This window comes from Pseudopodoces humilis, chromosome 5 (genome assembly GCF_049639895.1).
Source record: "Pseudopodoces humilis isolate 2021_Gansu_Grassland_sample_001 chromosome 5, ASM4963989v1, whole genome shotgun sequence".
In the NCBI taxonomy this organism is placed as follows: Eukaryota; Metazoa; Chordata; class Aves; order Passeriformes; family Paridae; genus Pseudopodoces; species Pseudopodoces humilis.
The window spans coordinates 48,042,394-48,066,837 of NC_142204.1; the positions used below are offsets into that span (position 1 = coordinate 48,042,394).

General features: G+C 34.7%; 1 protein-coding gene across 8 annotated transcripts in view; it reads left to right on the forward strand.

Moving 5' to 3' along the window:
- Positions 1-24,444, forward strand: part of FOXP2 (forkhead box P2) — a 400,421-nt gene that overhangs the window by 257,305 nt on the left and 118,672 nt on the right. For all 8 annotated transcript variants that reach the window (XM_088054802.1, XM_088054799.1, XM_088054803.1 and 5 more), the window contains one exon: positions 21,731-21,820. In XM_088054802.1, the coding sequence (XP_087910928.1) occupies positions 21,731-21,820 (90 nt within the window). The remainder of the gene's footprint in view (positions 1-21,730; positions 21,821-24,444) is intronic.

Genomic DNA, 24,444 nt, shown 5'->3' on the forward strand with positions numbered 1-24,444 from the left:
TTTGCGCTGCTTTTCATAGCTTTTAGAGGCCCAAAATCTGTCTTCATGCCATTTATATGAATAGATAATGCAAAATATTCTTTATCCTATTGTTTTTACATCGTTGAATCACAATGGATACATGAGAAACTTTTCACTGCAAAACTTAATTATACTTTCATTTAGTGGCCCTTACCCTTCATGAGCATAGTTTCCAAACTATTGCAAGGTTTGTCTGTGCACTCTGTTGACCATCTAGCACAATGTGTTGTGATTTCTGATTGGAGTTTTTCCTCCTCTTTAATGGTTTCGTTAATAAAATAACAAAATAACAAAAATCTGTTAGCAAGGACAAAACTAAAGTTCTCCCTAATTGTTTCTATATAATGCAATGAACAAATATCTTCCTCTGCTTCTTGCTTTTTATGATTAGCTGTGCTAAGTGTCCTAAGGGCTCTTCTTATCCTTCCTGATCTTAAAGACCTTACAACCCAAGGCTTAATAGACAAACTTCAGTTTGAAGGAGAAGAGGGTTTTTTGGCAATATAAGAGAAGAATGGCCCACAATATCAAATATTTTTTACACATAGACCAATGATCAGAAAAGTGCTGTAAGGGCTAACTGTAACTTCCAACAGTCCCTGTGATGTGAATGAGATGTGAAAGATTCCTCAAGGCAGAAAGGGCCTTTTTTTATTTCTCCTTTCTCAAGGATGCCCACTAATTGCTTCATCTCCTCCTCCTACAGGTTGGAAATAATTGCATAATGATCACAAAATCCATTTTTGTTCATATCTTTGTTGTTCTTCTCAATCAATGCCTCTCCTGCTTCTTAAGCTGGGCTCCAAAATTTTCTCAGAACCTCAGACAGTACCTTCTTTCTCCTTGTTTTTTCTGAAATGTGCAAAGTGCATCAAGGATACAATTTCAGTCTGTACTTCCTGTACTGTGCCAGTATATTGTGTCTCTTTGTCAGTCAGTCCCTGACTTCCTAGCTGGAAGCCACAGCCTTTGGTGCACTGCAAGTGCAAACCAGGGTTAAGTGCCTGGAGCTAGCCAAGCCCTTCAGAAGTGTTCCTTAAAGCCAAAAAACAGTTTTGAAAGATGAAAACTGCTCTGAGAGGCCAAATGTTAAATCTAAAATGCCCAGTAAGTCCAGGGATATCTTCAGTTCCTTCTCAGAGGAATCTGAGAATGGTAACCTGACTTATGTGAGATACAGGAAGTGCTTTCAGTTGGTCTGGATTATTGTAATTTACCAACACTGTTATCCAGTATTGGTACATGCAAGAAGACATTAAACTCCTAACTCTGTATTTAAAATTCATTTATGCATTTTGAGTGTTAAAATCCAGTGAGAAATCTGTGGCCAAATGACTCCAACAGAAAACTATTAGTAGAATCTGGTAAATAAGATAAAGGAAAGTCAGATAAAATGTAAAAAATGAAAGTAGAAAACTTCATTTAGTTTTAAAGTCAAGGGTGTTTTTCTTAAAAGGTGCAGAAAGCAGAGCTATCCTCTTACATACATTTTTTTTTTCCTAAATAGTCAGGGAAAAATGATAGAACTTGGCTAAATATGTGGGAATAATGGGTTATATTATTTCATTTTTACTACTTGATATGTAGGCATTTAGCTTACTGTTTTAGCAGTTTGGACTTGAAAGGTAATTTGTTAGGAATTTTAAGTATATTATGCATGCTAAGCACTCTTAAAATTGGGAGTATTACTTTGATCAAAAACTCTGCAACTCTGCTTCAAGACTCAGTTGACATACTTAGGAGCCAACTGGCAGAACTTGGCACACCCCTATTCAGGGCTATTAATATTTATAATTTATCTGATAGTAAGTTATGAAAACCTAAGTGTCCTATTAAAATCTAACCATCCTGTAAATCTGTAATTTTTTTCCTTGTTTTTTGCTTTGGTTGTGACACTATTTAAGAATGTAAAAATACTTTGTAAAGAAAACCAGAGAGAGTGTACTATAGGTTTTGTTCATTGCGGTTTTGGACAGAGGCAGTCATGGTTACTGTCTTGAAATCTGATGAAAATAGTTACTGTTTTGTTTTTCTGCAAGGTATCTCTTGATTTGTTTGGTGATATTTTAAATTATTTGATATGCTTCAACTTTTGTTCCATTAGGAAAAAAAGAGGAAAGAAAACTTCTATCATAAAACAAAAGAGTTAGTGGAGAATTCATTCAGAAGTTTTTGAATACAAATAGTCTTTTCATTTCACTCTACTTTCTTCTAACAATACTTAAGTTCTGTATATGACAGGGCAAACTCAAATAATTTTCCAAACAGACTGTTTGCTGAACAACCCTATGATCCCAACACTATTTATTCAGTTTGCTCGCCTCTACCTCCCATAACCATGAGATCCATGATATTACACTGCAGTTAATATTTCTTTATTACTTGCAGTAACGTATTTCCTTTACTTGTTTCTTTTCCCATTTTCTGTGTCATGGTGTAAGAGTTTTTATCCAAAAAATGAAGCCTTGATTTACTCCATAAGCATCTGTGTTTGGCATATTCACTGGAAAATTGATCTAGTTGTTATTTTTCTCCCACACAATGTAGCTCCAAGCTCAGTCCGTTAAGCTACTTTATTTTGGGTAACTACTTTGATATTGAGATGTTGCCTGATCTTGCTATTGAAGCTGTTCAGCTATTGTCACTTATGTGGCATGTCTGTTTGTAGGTCTGATGGAGACTTAGTGCCCTCAAGTGATGCGGTTCGTATTGATCTTCATTGTTTTCTTATTGACCCAGTACCCATAAATAGAAAGATTTCTGTATTCACCTCTTCTCTATTTCTCACCTCTCTTCTGAACTGAAGTTAAAGGTCTCCCTGACTGTCCTGGATGTTTAGTCTAGGTTTCCAGGTTTGTCTCTCTTTCTTTTTCCACATTGCCAAAGAGCTATAGTATGTGTTAGAGCACCCCCTGCCTACTGATTCTTCTTTGACCACCGTGTGTTTCAATATCTCATGGCAGAATAAATTGAAATGTGAGTTCTTGTGTTGAATGAACAGATTACAAGAGCTGTTGCTGTTAGCTCTCACTTGCCATCTGAGACGAATTTCAGCTCGGTGAGTACTTCTTTCCTGTATTAAGCAGTAAAGTAAAAGCTGACCACTGTGATCGCTGTTTCGAGTTTCTACTGGGCAGAGAAAGGAAAAGCCAGCAGTCTTGGCTAGTAGGTAGTAGCCAACCAGCCCTGCTGTAACAGAAAAAAAAGAGCATGCTGACACATGTCTCCCTTCCAGATTATTGCTCCAGTCTCCATCTGCATTCTGCTAATTTCTTTAAACAGCAGGCAAAATAGGATTGCAAAAGGAAATTTGCAGAGCAGTAGAGATTTTTCAAAATCTCTATTGTATTGTGTTGCCATTTCTCCCCAGTTTAACTCTCATTTTTTGACACAAGCTCTTGTTCATCTGTTAATTCAATTTCTCACTTGTTTTGAAAAATTAATATTCAGGACTAAGTCACATATTACTTCCTATTGATACAATAGATGAGCTGTTGAAAGATGAGGTTGTATGAAACATTGGTTGTATTTTTATTGTTTTCTGTGGGAAAAATGTTTTTTGCTTGTAAGTGTCATCATAGATTTTCTACTATAATTTCCACTTACTAATCACTGGTCCTGGTACAGGAAATATAAGGAGACACAAGTCTCTTTTATTGAGATTTCAGATTCAGCTATCATAATATTTACTTCTTTTTTTTTTTTTTTTTTTTTTTTTTTCCCACATTATGAAACCTAACTGGAAACATTTCTTCAGAAAAGTGGGGGTATTTAGCAATCAATAACAGTGAATTGAGAGTGTGATCTTGCAGCATAAACCAAGCGATCAGACATAAGAGGGAATGTGATTTTCATAAATAAAAAGGTGTGTTCTGACTATAAAATTGGAAACCAAAAACTTGTAGCTGTTACGTTACCTAGCTGAACAGCTATAAAGTTTAAGATGTAATAATATAAGTAAGTAAACTTGAATTTAGGATGCAGTTACAGGGCTGAAGAGGTTTGAAGGTCATGCCTTATTAGAATTGTCACACATATCTTTTTAGTAGCAATAGCACTACTTGTTAGCCAGGTTTCTCACATAGATTTGTATTTATACAGAATTCTGAAGCTTGAAGTATTCCACTACAGCTTTGTTTGTTATTCCACCTACTATCACAGAGCTCTGAGTTGTGCATTGTGCGTCAAAACATATTCCATTCTTTCAGAGTTCTTGGGGAGGAAATACGATGTAATTCATTATGCCCTGAAGATAAACAGTACCTCTTGACCTTTTCAAGAAAAGTTGCAATATTTTCTTATTCCAGAATGTAATATTGTACTGAGCCGGTATCAATGTGATAAGATAAATGTTTCCTTTTCTAATGTAAACCAGAGTGCACTACATTTATATAAAAATCTTGGGGGATACCCAAAGCCTCCAGATAAAAAGGGGCAGCTTGGCTATTGTAGGTCTGCATTTTTGAATTCTCAGTCTCAAAGCACAAAGGGCAAACTGCAGCCAGTCTTGAAGACGAAGGCCATTTTTCAGAATGAACATATTTTTGTGTTGCTCTGTTTAGAATTCACTTAAAGAATTTTCAAGCAAGTTTTAAAAAGTATAGAATTTGTTACCATTAAAAAAGAAAACAAACAAAAGCCCACAAAAATAAAGATTACCTGTCTTTCTTCTCAGTACCAGGATCTTTTGAGATGTTCTGGTAGAAGCCTATGAGTCAGTGCTACACTGTGTACTTGCTTTTTATAACACTCAGTATTTCAGGAAATGAAAGACTAATGAGGAGTATTGTTTTATCTCATTTATTTTTCTGCATTCTCTGCTGTTGTTCAGAGCACAGTTTTCTATAGTCTCTGTTATTTATTTCTCTGTTGCATTGCACATGGCATGTTTCTGATAGATGAAGTCAGTTGTGTGCAAATGTGGTCACCACTGTGGAGAGGGCTCTGAACATGGCACTTTCAGCTTCCTGCTGCCTCTAAGACAATGCCCATATCCAGAGACAAAAACATATTTGGCTTCATGGACTGTGCCCAAGTGTTAATACAGTGTCCTAGTATCTTCTTTCCTGGCAAATCTCTCTTCCAATGAAAATTCCAAATACTTCCAAAATCCTCATTTATCTTCATAAGTTAAATGCAGGTTTCCTTATTATGTGGCATGTAAAAACCCTCTGTTATTCATGTGTATTCTATTCACAGAAAAGACTGGCTTTAACTGCTGCTACTATTACATATAAAATGATAGGCTATATTTTAAAATCAGTTGATTTTTACTGCTTCTGCTCTTACTGCATTTGGAACTTCATAGATATTCTGAAGGCTTACTACTGTAAGCAAAATAATGCTGTTGCACTATAAAGCAGCAACATCTTTGAACCCCTTCAGGCTGAAAGTAAAACTATTCTAAACATACTAATCACAGCATATAAATTAGATTCAGCAGGGATTAAAATACAGGAGAAAAGAACAGTTAAGAACAGGGGTGAGAAGAAATGAAGTATCATTAAATTCATCTATTTTACATATTTACCATGTTAATAACATTTTTTTGACTTTTTGTTTATTAATTTTATTTATTTAAGCTTAAGCAAAAATCTTAAAATGTAAGGACAACACTTGGAAAGATTAAGGTCAGTATTAGGAAATTAACTGAAAAAAATTTTGAGAGAAGACTTATAAGTTCATGAGTGAAACAAAAACATAAGTGAGGATGAGGCTACCATGTTGGGCAACGTAAGGAAGCCCTTGGAGTCACCCAGGGAAGACAACCTTAATAAGAAAAGGAAGGCTGACCAGATTGGAACAAAAAAATGTAGCCGAGGTTCTTTAAGGTGGTATATTGACTGTGACTTTGAGAATAAAGGATTTGATTTTGGTTTGAAAACAAATGGTGTGTTCACCAGGGAACCAAGCAGAATGTATGAGCTAGATATTCTCTACATTGGAAAAGAAGTATTTGTAAACTAATGAGGTTTAGAGGCAAAGAACTTAGGTTTTGTTTTAGCAGATGTGCAGTCATGCAGCTTACTTAGATACTGTTCTCTCTTTGGTCTCCACATTAAAGACAGTTCCACATATCTGCAGTAAAGACAGTTCAAAATTTCTTCCAGCTTAAAGATAGTTTCTATAATATATATTTTTTATATATTTATATGTATAAAAAAGTTTATGCAGTCTGTATTCCATAGTAAAAGAGCACACTAAGGAAGAAATGGTATAAATGACTCACCAGTGTTTACCACTCAGTCTGTTGCTTATCTCCTTGCTCATTGTTGGGGATAGTTAAATGATCTGTATCAAATGCATTCTGCAGCTGTCAGTACCTGCAAGCATATAAACAGGCAGGTAAGATTTCTAGAAGGCAGATGACCGCATCACTAAGAGGACTGCTCTAATTGGTATAATCAGTACAAGAAATGAAGAGTAAAAGAGCATGAAAATAGAATTACTTTTATACCCCTTGGAAAGAGGCAGTAGCAGGCTGCATTTAGTACCTCCTGCAGCTGACTATGCTGAACTTCCCCTGAACATAAGAAAAGGACATTTTAATCTCCAAAACCATCCATCTGGCATCTTCCATTAACATTAAACAGAAAGAAAAAAAAAAGAAAAAAAAAGAGGAGTGGTGGTGTTCAGAAACATTTGTATCTGACTTGAGGATTCTACAGAAATGTTAACCCTTAGTGGAAGATGCTCCAGTCAAATTAACATATCTGTTAATTAACATCATCTTCATTCTTGTGTCTTGTGGCAGAATGGAGTTTGTCTGTGCTTTGAATTTCACTGTCACCTTGCATTTCTTCTTTACTTGACTGAAGGGTTTCAAATCTGTTTGAAATCTGTATACCTTTGGATATTGCTTGAAATTAACTGCAGTGTGAGTAGACATGAGAGACTGACAGTTGAACACATATAGTAATCAGCAAGGGCAGGATTTAATTGCAGATAATTTGTAGTGTACCCCTCCATATAAAGATATTCTATATTCATTTATATTTATAATGTTCTGGACAATCAACATATGGTAAAACTTAAACATATGAGCATTTAATCTAACACAGATTTAACCTGTCCCTTCTTCCTTTGCTTTTCAGAAGCTTTTATTCCTTTCTGTAAAGAAAACATTTTCAGAAATTAAACTCTGGATACAGGACCAGATATCTTCCTATGTTTGTGTTCCTTTTAATTATTGAAATATGAGGATGCATTAAAGGCTGTCGTGAAATGTTGAATTACCTCTGGTTTCCAGGTTTCTGTTTTCAAAAACCTGTTTTTTACTTGAGAAATTCAGGAAATTTGCTAAAGCTGGATTGCAGTGTGGGAGAATATGTATGGTTTATGACAGATTAGATACAACACGGTAATTTATGACTGTGTGAATGTACATTGCTAAATCCCCTCCTTTTCTCTCAAGTAGAAACTTTCTTCTCCTTATCTGCCATTTTCAATTTTTATGAAACTATGTTGTTGAAGCTTTAGGTGTCATTGTTTTGTCTTCTTGTGACACCTAGGGAAAAAAAACCCAAACTGAATCAAAATCAGAATTCTGCTATGCCCTAAATAATATGGGGTAATATGTTTGCAAAACTTTAAAAATATGTTCTAGAACAGAGATTAAATAAGGAATTGCATCAGAGGCTTATGGTTCTCAGAAATGCAGAAATGTTAAGAAAACTTAGTCTGAAAAAAACTCACAACCTGGAAAACAAATGCTCAGGTTGCTACTGTTTCCATTTGGCAAAATTTCAGAAATCACTTCTTCCAACAAATTTAATGATTGGAAAAGGTGAAAATTCCTACAGGCATTGCTCTTAGGTTTTTTTGAACTTTAACTTTGTTGCAAAATATCTACTTTGGAATGCTATTAATTCCCATGTAAATAATTTTAAATGGGGCTCATATCTTGTCTTGCAAGATGATGTAAAAGCTTGAGTGAATTCCATGTGTTCAAATTTCAAAGGATGGTGCCTATTAGGTCACTTTGCAGTCTACCAATGTTTGCTATAGAAGAGAGACTATCTATACTACTTCAACTGTGTCAGACTAGTCAGAGAAACACTTGCCTTGAAAATTAAGGATGTCAGTGTAAGTAAAATTAATTTTTTTTCTTGAGTAGCATAATCATCTCTAGTCATTAAAATATCTATTTTCAATGATATTGTGCTGGCCTGACTTTTATCCTCTGATTATTATATGAATCTTTTTTAATACGTTCCAGTTGGGAAGAAATTTAATTTATTTTCAACCTTACTTCCATTGCTTTTATTTTGGTGCTATTCTCTTTGAACTTGTAAAAAAGTTCTAAAAGTTGTCCTTAATATGTATAGTTTTAGTCCTTGTAGTCTTTCTGTGATTCACCTTTTCTCCGTGTCTTTCATAGCAATGATGGAATAATTTAGTTATTCTTCAGAGAGGCACAAAATCTCTAGCCAGAATCTTTCCAAATTCCGATGCAGAAAAATGTAAAGAAAAGTACTACTCGTGATGAAATTGTTTTAAAATACATTTCTAACACTTTTCATTATCACAGTATGCTTTTCCTGAAAAAAAATCTCATTTTCATAGTATCCTTAAAATATGAAAATAAAAGTAATCATAATTAAAAAAACCCTGAATTGCTTGAAGTTGGACCTTTTTTAATCTTTTCACTTGTTTTTGTGCAAATGCCACTGGTGATACACCAAAGCCTTTGCAATGCTCTCTGTTATCTGCTTCCAGAGTACCAGTCACCTTTGTTGAATAACCTGCTTGCTTCTTTGCCAGTAGCAGATGGAGTTCTGTCCCAGCATTCAAATCTGGGGCACTCTTGGAGTTAGTGACTAACCTGAGCTCTGAAAATTACATTTTTTAGAGTCTTTGTCAAATGTATAACTTTGAATATTCAGTCTTAAGTGCATAAACGTGAGCATGAGAAATACTATCAACCATTTTAGTATTTACAGAAATTATTATATGTTACTATTTTTGTGGATTTGATTGATGGTAGCTCTGGAAACAGATGCTTTGGATTGGTTTGGATTTTTTGCTTTGGATTTGGTTGTTTTGGATTTTTTTTACCACTGCTTCTTTGATGAAAGAAATGAAGATTTTTATTAATAGACTGTTTTGACCTTCATCAGTAGAGCTCAACCCAGATGCATAAGGTGTCCATATAAAACTGGTACTTAAAAATCATCAGCAGATACACCATGGGAGGTTCAGGATGCAGCAGTTCAGAATGAAAGGAGTCTTGATTCCCCCACTCTGGAGTGTCTGCTCTTGTTTCTGACAACAATTTGTTTTCCTAACCGATCAGATATGAAATTAAGATTCTTTGACACTCTTACAAGCCATCCCAAAATCTCAACCTGGCTGCTTTTGCCAAGAGAGGCTCCAAAACAACATATGGCTCAACTGTTTTGAGCACATAGCCATGATCTTCACTAGTAAATTAAACGTACAGATCCTGGATACTAAACTTAGCAGTTGACACAGGGTGAGACACATGAGCTAATAAGCATTTTAGTCCCCAGAATTGGGATAGCTGCACCCAGTTCCATAGTCAAATGGTCCTTGGAAAAGTCCGACTGCAGAACTGTGCCAGGGCATAGCTTGGGAGAACGTGGGTCAGCACAGGTAAAAAATGCATGCCCAGAGCCGTGCTTGCTGCTTGCATTTTGCTACTGTGGAAAATCACATTCTCTGTCACTCTCCAGTTTTCAGTGTAGGTGAAGCCTGAGAGAGTTTGTAAAAATGATATTGTCATCATACCTTTTTCTGTAATGCACTCCCTATATTTTTCGTAACTCTATACATGAAAGTGCTTGCAGGGTTCATGTCTTCGTGTTATTAATGAACCTGGGGATTGGTGGAGAAGAGGGTGAGAACCTCTGACATTCATCTAAAATCAAAGATTGTTTCACCTGCTGGCCACAGCTCTTTCTCCAGGTAGCAGCATAAGCCTCATACCATAAACTGTGCTCCAGAAAGTATTTCAAAGCCATCCCAAAATCCTCACATAAAATAGTTTCTCTCCTGTTTTTATTCTTCAATCCACTGTCCTATGGCACAAGAAGAGCCCCGGGAATTGCGGTAGACGAATAAGCATTATCCAGAAGTCTTTCTCATAAAATGCAAGGCTTTCTGACTAAAAGTACTATAATACTGTGATGTCTGTAATGTATTTTTCCCCCAAATCTCAGAGATGAAATTATCTACATTTTTTCCTGTAAATTTAAAAATCCATCTCTAATAGATGACATAAATTTTTAAAATAACAGCTAAATTAAAATTTACTATACTAGTATTGCAATATCTAGTCAGGAATATATCTGTGTTTTGCGTGGTACTTGAAACTCATGGTATGAAGAAGTGATGGTCTAGTAAGATGGATAAGTGTTCACAGGGAAGATGCACTGCATCCTGCCTAGTAAATTAAATTAAAAGGCAATATAGTTACAGTTTACTGAGGTTCAAAATGTACCAAGAAGTGGAAAGAAGGTATTGTAGAAAGGAGAAACTGGACTAGGAAACTGGAAACTAGGACATGAAATCTGAACCCTGTACAATGTGTAAAGAGGAGTGTCTTTAGAAGAGAAGACTAGTGACTGAGTTTAGACCATAGTAAGTTGATGAAATGACAGAGGACTAAAACAATAAAAAACTGATTATTAAGTTTTGATTTATGGAAAATAAGACTATATTGAAGCAATATATGGAGTAAAATTTATATCTAAACTTCATTTTGATCACGCACTAGGTTGTCAATGCTTTTTTTTTATGTGCATATTGGTGATAGTTATTATGTAATATATGCTGCATGGTTCAAAGGAAATTTTTAAAGTCTGATACCAGAAGAGACTTTAAATGATGTGAAGTAATACATATGTTTGGCACCAACATAGCTGGGTGTATCTGCTTTTACAAATGCATTTAAAGGTAATAATGCCCCTGAACATATTTATGATTATAATTCCTTGATTAGCTTGCTGTTTAGGAAGATTACTGTAGATACCAAGGCAGTATAAAAAGGATAATTTTTTCCTGGGTGAGCTTGATGAAGTGTGATAGAAACGTATACCTTTTAATTCAAATGCCTAACCTGTTGCATTGCTCATGCAATGTTACTTGGGAATTCCTTGAACAGTTGCTGTCGCTTTTCCAGCACCTAAATGCCCTGGGAATTGCAAAATATCTTTATTCCTCTCTGCAAAACAATTTTAATAGCTTCAGGTCTTTTCTTTTTCATCCCTGCAAGTTTCTAATCATAAAGAATATACTTCCTACTAGATGTCCTCACAAGGACTGAAACTGGGATGAGGAGCCCGAGGACATTTCTCTGTCTCTCCGTACTTGCATTTTAGCTTAAAATTAAAGCTCTTTGTCATTTCACTCTTTTTATAATCTTCACTCTTAGAAGTCCCCGAAGTGGAGAATTCTTTCTCAGTAGCACTGTCTATATGGACTGTTAAGGCTACCCTTCAAAACACACAATTCATTTGCCAACTAGAGCAAGAACCTGAAGATTGGTATTCTTCAGAGGCAGAGGTCTGTGTGTTGGATTGTGCCTGCTAGATCATCATGAAATGCACCAAAAGGTAGATAAGCAGTACAAGAGAAAAGCTGAAATGGTAATAAGGTCAAGCAGGTCAGAATGGACTGCAAATGCAGATAGCACTTACATGTTTTATATAAACATATAAACCAATTTGTGGTTGTGGAACAGAGGTTTCTCTGGAGTCTCACTGTCCACACTTAATACCAGATTTTAGTGCTCAGAATTATTCCAAGGAGTTTAGATCAGATCTTTTGTTTTCAGCACATTCAGAACTATTGCCCAATGCCACCATTGGTAAGTTTAGTGTATATAAATGAGCATAATTTTTATTTGCATGATTCACTTTATCTCATATCAAGAAAAAATTTTACTGTCTTGTTTGGTTTTTTATAACTGCAGACTAAGCTCTACTTCTGTTTCAAAAATATGGTTTCTCAAAAGCCTTGAAAGATTGCAGATAAAATAGCTATTATTATATTGCCTTTTTACATCAATGTTTATTGTTTCTTCCCCTAATCATTCTTTTATTGAATATGTTCCTGTTAGTTCAGTTTATATTAACTGAAGTTTTAGAAAGGATCACAAAAAATATCTGTAAGAAAAAAAATAAAATATATGTGGAGTAGGATTTCAGTTCAGCTGATTTAGCTTTAGCAGTATAGACTGATTTTTAACGTTGCTGAGATTACATAGTGACTTTGGATCAAAATAGTTCATTAAAAACTTGACCAAAAATGGGTCAGTTTGTTTTTACTTTTTTAAATTTATGTACATGTCTGACTTAAGTTGATCTAGTAGTGCTTTGGACCCTCATTCTTGTTTTATCTTTCTCTTCTCTTCTTAGTTCTCCATTTCAGCCATACCTCTGTTATTTGTAATAAGAATTGTATAAACACGAAAATCTTGTTTTCTGCTACTGTTGTGCCCATACTTGGAGGTGAGGACATAAGAATCCTGATCAGGGGCTCTGACTGCAGTTAGGGCACTTATTAGAGCATTTATTTCAAAGCCATCTCCTGTTCTGTATATACTATTTCTCTGTTCAGTCAAAATTTCAAGCATAGTCTCATAAACACAAAAGTGGTCATGTAAGGTCGGAAAATTCCAAAGAGCAACTCTGTATGTGCAGCTCTTGCTGATCCTCTGCTGTTAGCTCACCATGGAAACAAACCATACTGGAGCTTCATGATATGCAGTTTATGAGAACATGGTGTTATTTGAAATGTAGCAAGGTGTTAGACATCACAGTAATCCGAACTTGGCATGCTTCACAGGAGCCACACAGTCAAATAAAACAGGGCTGTGAGACACTTCTAAAGATCTTCTGTGTCCCAGAGCAGAATCAGTGCTCTTAACTGTTCCTTAAGATGCTTCTTGAGCAGGTTCAGCAATAATGATTTTGCAGCATGTACACAATTTATTATACTCCTCCACTACTCTACCATTGGAAAGTTTCTTCTTAAATTTAATTAAATCACCCTGGATTTAGCTTAAGGCCGTTTTTGCTTGTCCTTTGGAATGGAATACAATTAATTTGTAATGTGCAAAAACTTGCTGATGACTGTTACTGCTTTAGGGTTGGGGTTTATTTCTGTTCTTATTATTAGACTTCTGCTACCCCATATGTTGGATTTTCTCATTGTCACCGTGTTACCATTTTTATCTAGTTACTGGTAAAATGGTCCACCTCTTTGAACTATTGTGTCCCAAGCTGGGTACATTTCACTGAGTCATTAAAAGGTTGAGGAAAGTAAAAAAATATCTGTTTTGTATATGACACTCCTATTTTCATATCCCAGTTACTTTTATCATAATAGTACAACAGGATTTTTTTATGTCTTCAATGCATGGTTTTCATCAAGCTATATATATTGAATTTAAGATTTCTTTAAATTATGCTCTTGTAAGAACTAAAAGTCAATAATTAGAACTATTAATATTATTTAAAACACCCTCTAAATTTATAATATCAAATGTGAAACCCAGTCATGACCTTTTTCTTCTTCACTGATAATCAACTGGATATTTCAATAATGGCTTTTGTGCCTTCCTCCCATACAGTAAAAGCCTGATATGATCATCTTGATAATATTTCCTTTTATGGTTACAATCTCAGTCATTCCTTTGGATATGGATTTCTAAGGGCAATAGTAAATCAAATTGTTATCATTCAAATATTTGGAACCCTTTCAATCAGTGGCTCTTCAATGGATGTATAATTTCTCATACTTGGATTGGCTGAGAGAGTTTGATTAGTATAATTACTGTAATTTTATTTGATTTTGGTACCACGTAGATCCATTTTCTTTGATGGGTAGTTTTGGTTACTAACTTGAAAGGAGGGTACCCAGATGAGGAATCTGTGCTTCTGATATTTCGTGTCAGCACACCTTTACCAGTGAGTGCAGAATGGAATCCAATTGAAAATCAATTGTAAAGACAGACATATTTCATTCTGACTTATAAATGGATAGGGCTATTTTAGGGTAAAATTGTTTTGACATTTGTTCTTCGCATGCTATTTTACTTTTTTGCATGACTTAATAAGGACTAATCAGTCCTCAGATCTGTCTTCTCAAACTTGAGGTTCTATTCTGGGAATCATGTTGTTGGCTAGAAAAAAAAAGTTTGAGTGCATGCTTCCTTCTGGTTTGTATTTGCCTTATTTCTTGGTTTAGTTTATATTTTGGTGATGATTTTTTGTTAATAATTTGATTAATAATCACCATGATTAATTCATTGTCTATAATTTTAGAATTTCCTTTCAGATTTCTATCAGTTAAAACTATTGCCTTCTAACAGCCACGTAATAGTTACAATGCTTTCTTTGATACTCTGTTTTTTCCACTCCCAAAGTTGCTCCAAATTTTCATCTTAATACACATGGGATCGACCTTAATTTAACTTGAATCAGTTCCTTTCTTACTTATAAATTATCAAATCATCTATTATTCTACCTTAGTCAAGACTACTTTGTTTCTGAATGCTTTAATTGAAATTAGGTTTCATAGCCAATAAGACAATGGCTACAATGGGCAAACTTGAAATAAGGTCTTTTTTAAACCAACTCTTTTCAAATCCTATGTATACTTGCATTATATTATATTATATTATATTATATTATATTATATTATATTATATTATATTGTATTGTATTGTATTGTATTGTATTGTATTGTATTGTATTGTATCATATCATATCATATCATATATCATATCATATTATATTTTAATAATTTTAAGGATTTTTTTGTTTCTGGCTTCACACATGGGATAGCTGTATTGACTGTTCTTCTTTGCCTGCATCCTTAGATAGCTTTATATATCAGTTATCAGATTTTCATTGGAAATATATCATACCAGTTTTCATGTGGAAATCTGGTACATTCCACCAATACCACATTCTTTTCTTGTAAGAGATTAGCTCTCCTGTTTAGCTATTACATATCCCAGTCTTTTAAAAATCACACCCAGTGGAAGAATTTAGTAGTGTCAGAATATTTGTGAGCTTGGATTGCTGGCTTTCTATGAGTGAATTTTTTGTTGGTTTTTTTAAATTAAATTTCATAAATTCAGTTAGTCACTGTGTAATGTAAGGAGGAGGAAAGAAATAGAGTAGATTGCTTCTGTGTATACAAAAGGAAAGTTAAGTTCAGGCATGTGGGATGAAAGGGAGATTGTCAGGTTCAAGCACAACTTCGGTGTTGTGAGCCCCCATCTCTCCTAACCCTTGACATTTGCATTCTTCAGCTAGTTTGAGCTTTGGAGAAAACATTTGGATTTGCTGTCAGGCAACATGTTATGCATGGTCTGACATGGAGCACTAATGACCAATGCAGACTGTGTCTATAGTGAAGACATTCCTGCTAATGCCACCAGGAATTGAAGCATGTAACTGTTACGGGTGTTTCGTTTCTAGTTCTTGGTCAGTCAAATAGTGGGCAGAGAAAATTAAAAAGTTGTTTTTGCAAAAGTCTTTAGAATCCATTAAATCGGGTTAAAGGGAGAGAAGCTAAATTGGCTTCATAAAATGAAATATGTAAACTGCTAATTACTAGTGCCCTGTATTTATTTAGCATCCTTCACACAGGAAAAAAAGGAAGACACTAAACTAAAAAAAAAAACCCAAAAACAAAAAACCCTCAAAAAATCCCTACAAAAAAAAAGACAAAAAAAACCCCAGCCAAACAACAACAACAACAAAAAATGCCAAAACAATTAGAGTGAGAAAAATTCTGGTAATTAACTATTATTTTTCACAAAACTAGTCTAATTACAAATCAGTCATGGTGAAATGAAAGGTCAATAACTACAGATGCATAATTTCTCTCTGATAGATTGCTGTTTGAAAATAGGTTTATGACAATTATGTGATTAATTTCCTTTTATTAAACAGCATTATAACACTTCATGTTGCATTTATCACTTTATTACTGTTACTTTTTCTCTTCAACTGAAAATTAACAACATGGATAACATCAGGATGGAACAGAAGCTCAGGTAGATTGAGGATCATTTCTTCTAGTGGCATTTGTGTTGCAGGGAAGACCACAAATCTGAATCAAAATCAGAGCATCAATAAACTGAAACTGGCAGTATCAGCCTAAGAAAACAAAACACACGAACATCATCACCCCTGCCACCAACCAACCAACCAACCAACTAACCAACTTCTAAGTACTTTTAATCCAAAGAAACGAGAGCCATATCCACGGATATTCTTATGTTTTCTGAGCTGAAGCACTTGAGGAATATAAGTATGTAAGTAAAACTGTGATGCAGAATGTCTTTCCCTACTTGCCCCCAACCCTCAATGTGCTCTGCTGTTTTATTTTGAAATTCCCCAGGCATGAAGCATTGCTGTCTTGAACAAATGGAGAATTTTCCCAGTCTTGGAAAAGCTGGGCAGCCTGGCCTCCTAAGAGCCAGTCAATCATTTGCAGAAATTCCTGTAGTGTTAATGCAGTAAATGTTTTCAAACATACTCAATGTTCACTTAATCCCACTCTGTAGAGTTGGTCTTACTGCTGCATTTGGTGGGCGCTACCACTTCTTGTCCTCCTGTCTAGCAGCCTGGTGGTAGGAATACTTGGGATTGTTATACAGTGTCAAAGACTATTGCCTCTTCTTTTGGAGCATAATGCAGTTTCAAACATTATGATATCTTCCAGGTTTGTGTTCTACTACAAGGCAAGGCACCCTAATTTAAATTCAGAAGACAAAAATTATTTTTTTCATTGAGTATTAGCATAGTCTGATATGGGTTAATTGAGTGAAATCCTTCTAGTTTTTTTAGATAATATATTCCTCAAGATAGGTGCAAACAGCCTTAGCTATCTGATCTTCTTCTATAGGCAAACACTATAAAAATTGTTCAGTCTGTCTCTTGTAGGTGAAATCAGACAGGTTTTGTGGGTTAGATTTCTGTTACATCCAGGTGGGCTTTCTGGTGTGGCTTGTCCTCAATTTTCTTTGTGCAGCTTAGAGAAAAAAGAGTGCTGTTCACTGGGGAAAATGGGAGTTTGCCTTCTCCATTGAGGTTTCTGGAGAGACTGCTGCTGGAAAGGAGTTGGATCATCTTCAATTCATTTCAGCTTTCAATAGTGCTAACTACTTTGCTACTCCATTTGGAAAGATTATAAGCTGCTGTGCTGATTGACTTTGATATTCATTAGAGAACTTTCTGGGCAAACACAATCAGTGAGAGACAAAGGTATAGCAATATCATTTTATTGCTATTAGGAAGAGTTGAACAATGTTGTCTTTCAGTCACTATCTTTTGAGGGTTTGTTACATGGGTAATTCTTTTTGGGAGCCAGCCAAAGAATAGGCCCTGAGCAGGTTATAAAGGGTTAGAGGTTATCCTGAAGTGCTTTTATAATAAATGTAGCTATGTAATCATTTGGTTAACTTGTTATTCAACCAGTGCAGAGCAGTCTTTGGCCTTAAATCCAGCTTAGCATGTTGATACGTTTCGGTTGCATAGTGCTACCAGTGAGATGACTCTCGCTTGACATATTCAGCCATTTGGAAACTTTCATGTTCAGAAACTTACTTTATGTTCAGCAGGAATTTTAGGGTATGCAGTCATTTGAAAAAATAAAATAGGGATTCGGAATTGTAAAAGAAAATAATCTGGTTGACTTCTGGCAAGTGTTTTGGTTTTGGTTATCTTCAGAGTATACACCTCTTGTCAGTATAAATAGGGAGTGCCTGTATAAACATTCTTGTTTCGCCTGTTCCACATAATAGTTTCTTGTATCATATTTCTTTTGACCTCGCTATCTGAAACCAATTACAGGAGATCCATTTGGGCTGCATCTATTTTCATAAGAAGCCCAGGCAGCAGTGTTTTTCTCAGAGATGAATATCAACATCAAATATCCTTCTGAGTGCTTTGTTATTTATGTTTCAGAGAGATTTTGTAGCCTTCAGCTCTCAAGAATGTGTCACGCTGTGCTGTTTATACATTGACGATATTAATGGGCATAGATGTCATTTTTCATTTTAACGTCTCAAATGCAACAGGCTGATAGGTTAAACATTCCTGGTTTTAAAGGAAGGATATGAGTGACATCTGTTTCCTAAAAACACACATATATTTAATTTCTAAAAACCAAAGCAATAAGTTTACCATCTTTAAGTGACAGCTTTCACTTTATTAAAATGGTAAAGCTTTAAAAATAATTTTGAATCATGCTTACATCAAATGGAAGGGTTTGGAATACAAAATGAAAGGAAGTTATATCTCCTAATAATATTGCCAACAAATGGCAAAATCTACCACAATTTATCAACTTTAATAGTGTGAGTTATATGCAATTATTTTCATTTCTGTTCTGCTTATGTTTTAGCGATGCCAAAGCTTCATAGTAAATATTAAGAAGTAGTGTTCCCAATAAATATTTTACTAGAAGACACAGTGAGTTCTGGAAACCATATGCCCAAATTTTCCTTCTATATAGCCATTACTTAAAGCAGTATAATGATTTTCATTTATGTAATTAAAATAATTTCTAATCCTCAGTTCTTTTTATTTCTTTTGTCTACATTGATTTTTTTTTCCTTATAGTTTTACTAATTTACATAATTTAATTAAGGAAAAGTTCCTTCTAAATTTGAAACAAATGTTGTTGGAAACTAGATACAATTTTGACTGCCCTAGAATCTCTTCTTTCTGCACTTAACTTTCAGGTGGGACTTAACATGAATTTGATCTCCCAGATTTAAAAGCATCTGTTATTTTTTGTTCATTACACTGTTTTTAGATCACGAATTATTGTCAGAGAAATTTATAAATGGTGCATGAGATAGGTGTTTACTGGAAGTGTAGATGTTAAACTACGAATTTTGTAATATACTTTCAAGTTGTCAATTCTCTTTGCAAAGATTTAATAGCAGCAAATGAATTTTTAGAACTAATGTTTTATAGTCTCATGATCTTCACTTATCAATAATGTCAGTAATAATGCTTGAAATTAACAGTGTTTCTGGGAGATTGTTTACTGTGTAGCAAAATGTAAAGTTAAGCAGCACACTGGGAGAAAAAAATACCATATGATGACTGCTCTAAGAACAAAGGCTGACAGTGATTTCTCCTTATGAGTTTTAAATCATCTCTGATCTCTTGAAATTGTTTTCTGTTCTTCTTCTATCTCCTGTGTTTACAATAATCTAAACTGCCACAATAAAATCACTGAAGTATTCAGGTAGTCATCATTTATAAGACATTCTGTATTAAAAGATAAGCCTTTACTCCTTTAGAGATATCCCAACCAGCACATATGAATCAAAATAGTTTAAGTAGTAGAGCCTTTTATGCAAGCATATCCTGTTGTGCTGCCTTGCTTTTTCATGAAGTGTGACTCTTTTTGTAGTTAGCTGTAAGAAGTCATACTTTCTTAGGCTCATTCCACGGGAGTATGCTAGCCACAATTTGAAATCATACTCATAGATTAAATCTAAGCTACAGCACACTACAATTCTATAATTTTCAAGTACTGTAAATGTACAGCTTTACTGGATGCTTACTTTCTTGTTTTATTGTATTGATGTGAGGACTTTCCTTCTGAGGAAGATTAGGATTTCTGCAACTGCCAAAAAAGAAAGATTATTGTCTATATGTTTGGGTTTTTTTCCATTTCCTCTTACTCCAGATCTCTTCTGTTATTCTCCTGGCAGTATCACCACAAGTGGTGAGGTTAGTTTTCCTCTACAATTCTCATGAATTCAGGACTGCAGTAGTTCTCTTGCTTCCATTCAAGTTTTCCTTCTGGAGAGCACTAGGGATTAAGGAATAGAAATTTTCTGCAGATTTGTGTTTTTAATTTGTTTTTGCTTAAGCCACTGCAAGAAGTTGGGATCAAATCGTGGTGCCCCTGAAATCAACAGATGCATTTAACTGATCTCAGGCAGGGAAGGGCTGTCCTTTAGGATATGCTCAAGAATTGTGAGTACAGAAGAGATCATGCACCCAGTGGTTCCTTGGTAACAAAATATTTCAACTGCACTTTTAAATATGTTAACTTTTTATTTATTTTTGGCAGAGAGAAGATAGTTCTCTGCGTCTCATTGCTTAGGTTCAGAGGAATGTATACTCTTTGTAAAGCTGACCTGTAATTACTTGAGAATTTGATGAAACAATACAGGGATTGTTGTGGGAATGTCTCCAAATGTTAAAAGTCTGCTCTGCAAACTTTGTACCAGGGTCTTCTATGGGGAGACGAATCAATGTTGTTAGGAGATGGTACTAGTGCATTCACTTTGTTTACTTTGGTTTTCTATGTCTGCCTGCCTTCTCAGAAAACTTGCTTGGAGCCAGACTGTAGCAGCCCTCTCTCTGTCTTTTCATAATTGATCAGGGGATGACTGCCTTCCCTGAGGGTTAAGACGTGGCAACTTTTTCTGTTTGCTCAGCATCTCAATGCAGTAGTTCAAACATTGTTCACACCAGCTGGCAGTGTAATGCCATATGCACATCTTGTCAAAGCAACTGTTGTCATGGATACTAGAAACTATCTTAAAAACCAGCTCATTTGAGTCTAATCAAAATTGTACCTTTCTTTATCAGTTGAGAATCTTTATTATTTTAGGGAACATTGATCAAATGACATTTATTGCAGTACATTCCATCTACAGTAGGTTTTAATAACAGAAATAATAGCGTGATGTATTGTAAGCTGTAACTGCTATTTTTTGAGATGATTTTTCTGAGGGGAAAAAATGAGTTCTGCAGGTAGTTTTAGTGGAAATGTTTTGAATCAGGTTTTTCAGTTGATTTAATTTTGGGTTTTTTTATTTCTAATTAAATACCACTTTATAACACTTGGTATTTTAAAAATAATTTTATAAGGAAAAATAATATATATTAGCATTCTTTGGGTAAGTGGAATGTTTGTTTACATTTCATATGTTTAACTGTATTTGGCTGAGTTGGAATGAAAACGTAAAATAAATGAAAACGTCTTCTATTTTGATTGGGATACTGTCATCCATGTGCCTGATCTGGTTGGTTGAGTAATAATTTCTTTGTTCTCTGATTTTCCTAAGAATGCAAATTAAAACCACTCATTTTTATTTGGCATTAAAACTGCACTCTTTTTTTTTGTCAAAGGAGAGGTTTCTCCTTGAATTGTAAGTACAAAAAGTGTTTTTAATCTTCAATGAATATCCTTATTAATTCACTTTCAAGATAATCTGATGTTGATTTGTCAAATTTAATTACAGCTTCTGGTAACACTTGAAGTCTACTTGCTTTTACTTCAAATTGTAATACGAAAATGCAAATTGAATGATAATTTGCAAGGGAGTGGGCATTTTAGTTGAACACTCAAAGACAAGTTCCTTGTGGAAATGAGGCTATTGATGCAGTTTATGATTTTTCCTCTTCAAGCACTTCAAACAAATTAACTTTATTTCCTGCAGGATTTCATGTACATCCATAAATTCTAGTTAAGTCCTATATATGTACTTTCAGAAATTTTTTTTTAATGTTTTAAGTAAAAAAAAATAACCCTGAAGTCTGAAATCTAGCAAATAAAAATCAAATAGGAGGTGATTTTGTTTGTTCAATTGGACTTTTACCTAACATTAGCAATGAGTAATTTCTTTCTAGGAATTGGTCAAATTTATTTACCTTTTTTTTTTTTTTTTTTTTTTTTTTTATACTTTTAGGCACTCCAGGCAGCAAGGCAGCTGCTTTTACAGCAACAGACAAGTGGACTGAAATCTCCTAAGGGCAGTGAGAAACAGAGACCACTGCAGGTTAGTAAAGTCTCCTTGTTTTTGGGACCTTTATCTCAGGGAAGAGTGCCGTGCTGGCTCACACATGAGGGGTGTGTGTCAGTGCCGGTCCTCTAATGCCATGTATGTGCATATTCACATGCTGCAGGTTACAGGCTTCTTGCTGCTGACTTCACAGAAAAAAATCACTATAGGATACAAAAGCCTTTTGTGGCTGTACATGCTTGAAAGGTCTAAGACTAAGTCTGAGTTCAGGAACTGTGGTACATTAATTTTTTATAGACATGTTACAAAATTGGTATGTGATTTTTATATGTACATAGTTTAAATTGTAAAAACATGTTAAGACTAGGAGCAAAACAATATCCATGATAAAAAAAAAGAAAAGCTAAATTCCTCACAGGTGCTATATCTAAGTGACAGAGAAGTGTTCAGAAACTTAGCAACAAAAGTGCATGAAATTGTGAAACTGCTTCTGCCATTTTAGAAAAAAACATATATCATGAAATTTCGTATTAGGATGTTGTTGGGCTTTAGATTGCAAATGGTTAAACAGAAGTTCTACTATTGAAAAGTTATTTTAAATGCATTAGTAAAAACATAAAGTGAGTTTTATTCTTCGAAAATTTTATCAGTGTGGTATTTTTATGAGGTATTAATTAATTTATTCCTAATGCAGAGTTCCATATCAAATTGCATTCTACTGACAAAACTTGTTCTCTCTTGTATATAGACCAAATATGGGTGCTTAACTGCTGAATTACATTTTGTTGCAGACAATTTTATTTTGCTCAGGATATTAAAAAAAGTATAAATCCTACCATTCTCTTCCTCATATCTATTTTTCTGGGTGAGCATTTATTCTCTCAGGACTTCCCCTGTTTTCTGATGGAGTAGGGTGTTTTTATCTCATTTTTAGTTTTTGTCATGCATAATGGAGGACCCCAGGCACTAGAATGTATTTTTTTTCTCCACCAGGGAAATGTTGTGAAATTTGTTCACTTGGGCAATTTCTGAATGTGATTCACATTGTCTCCTTTTCTTTGTGAAACTTGGTGGAGCAATGTTGGACACAGAAAGCAGTTCCACATTCCTGATCATCTCTCTTCAAATATATTTTTAAAGTTTTATTTATTTGCTCAGAACCAAACAAGAATTTAGGAATATGACTAAAGAAAATGGAAAAAAGGAAAACACGACATGACGGAATCCTGACATACTGTAGTTGTAGTCCAGTCCTGGCTGAGGCTGAGTCCTGGGACCCTCTCAACTTTCCAGTCTTCACCCTTGACTTTGTAAATGCAAATTCACATTTGCTTTGTATCAAATACCTTCTGCACTGAAGACACAAAAGAAGAGTAGTCATAAAGGTAGAAGCTTATGAACTATGTGAGTTTTTTAAGTGGATTTAGTGACCTTGAAGAGTTGAACCATGAAAATGATTGGTTTAATGAATATTGTGAAAGTACTTCATTCTGCTAGCTCCTCATTCTAAAAGATAATATGGGTTGTACAAGGAGTGTACAAGATCCGTCCAGCCCTATGTTCTGCCGCTAAATTGATCAACACCATGCAATAAGGAAACTATATGAAACAAGCATAAATAGTGATATTTTCCTAGTATATGTTTTACACATTTTTTTCTTACTTTAACCCTCCACCTTTTAAACCAGCACAGTCCAGGAACTACTGACTTCTCTTTTCACATTCTCTACCCATTCACAAATTTTCTTTTCAAGGTTAAAGAAGACTGGGGTGCACTGTTTCTAGTAGGCATTGGTGAAATGATAGAAAACTGTTTGGAGGCAAAAGACAGTCATGCACAGAACACAGAGGGTGATGAGATGAAGAGAGGGAGTCTTGTGCTTTCATGCTCTTGAAACACTAACCTTGGCCTGATGCCTTTTAAAGCTAGGGGCTGATGTGTTAGTGCTGTATCACTTGTTTCCCAGGAGGAGTCAGCATCTCATGAGTCCTACTTGAGAGGCAGGAAAAAGAAAATAAAGCAAATATTTTTATTTTCAGAACTGTTGTATGCTCCCTAAAGCCTAGATTATTGCTTATGTTTCCAACTTTTTCTTCCATTATCAATGTGTACACAGTGTCTCTTTTTGGCCTTGAACACTTCATTTGGTTCATTTTTAAAGGAGAGGAAAAATGGAATTTTCTCCCAGACTTTGGTTTTATGTATGAAATGCCATGTAAATTCAGGTATGAACACAAACTGCATTTAAATTTTATATTTTAGTGAAAAGGATGTGTAAAGGTTTTGGACATGAGTCCTATGAGCTTTTCTCTTTCTGTCTCTTACTGTCCATTGTTCATCATGTAGTGGAAATTCACATTCTGATCATCATGTTGCTTGTTTGACCAAATACTGTCATAAAATTATACAGCACTATTATTTTGTTATGCCAAATTTAATGGTAACTTTAGCCAAAATCTTCTAGCAGTAGAAATAGCTAAATTTGTATAAGGTTTATAAGACAAAATTGAGGGTTATAAGGCAAAAATACTTGTACTTGTGTTTGTGATTAAGAAAACAGACTTACCCCAATATTTTAAAATACTCTAAATTAGTGCATAGCTAATTTCCTCCATTTCAGAGCAATTTACTAATCTGGCAACTGTTGATATTTTAGAAT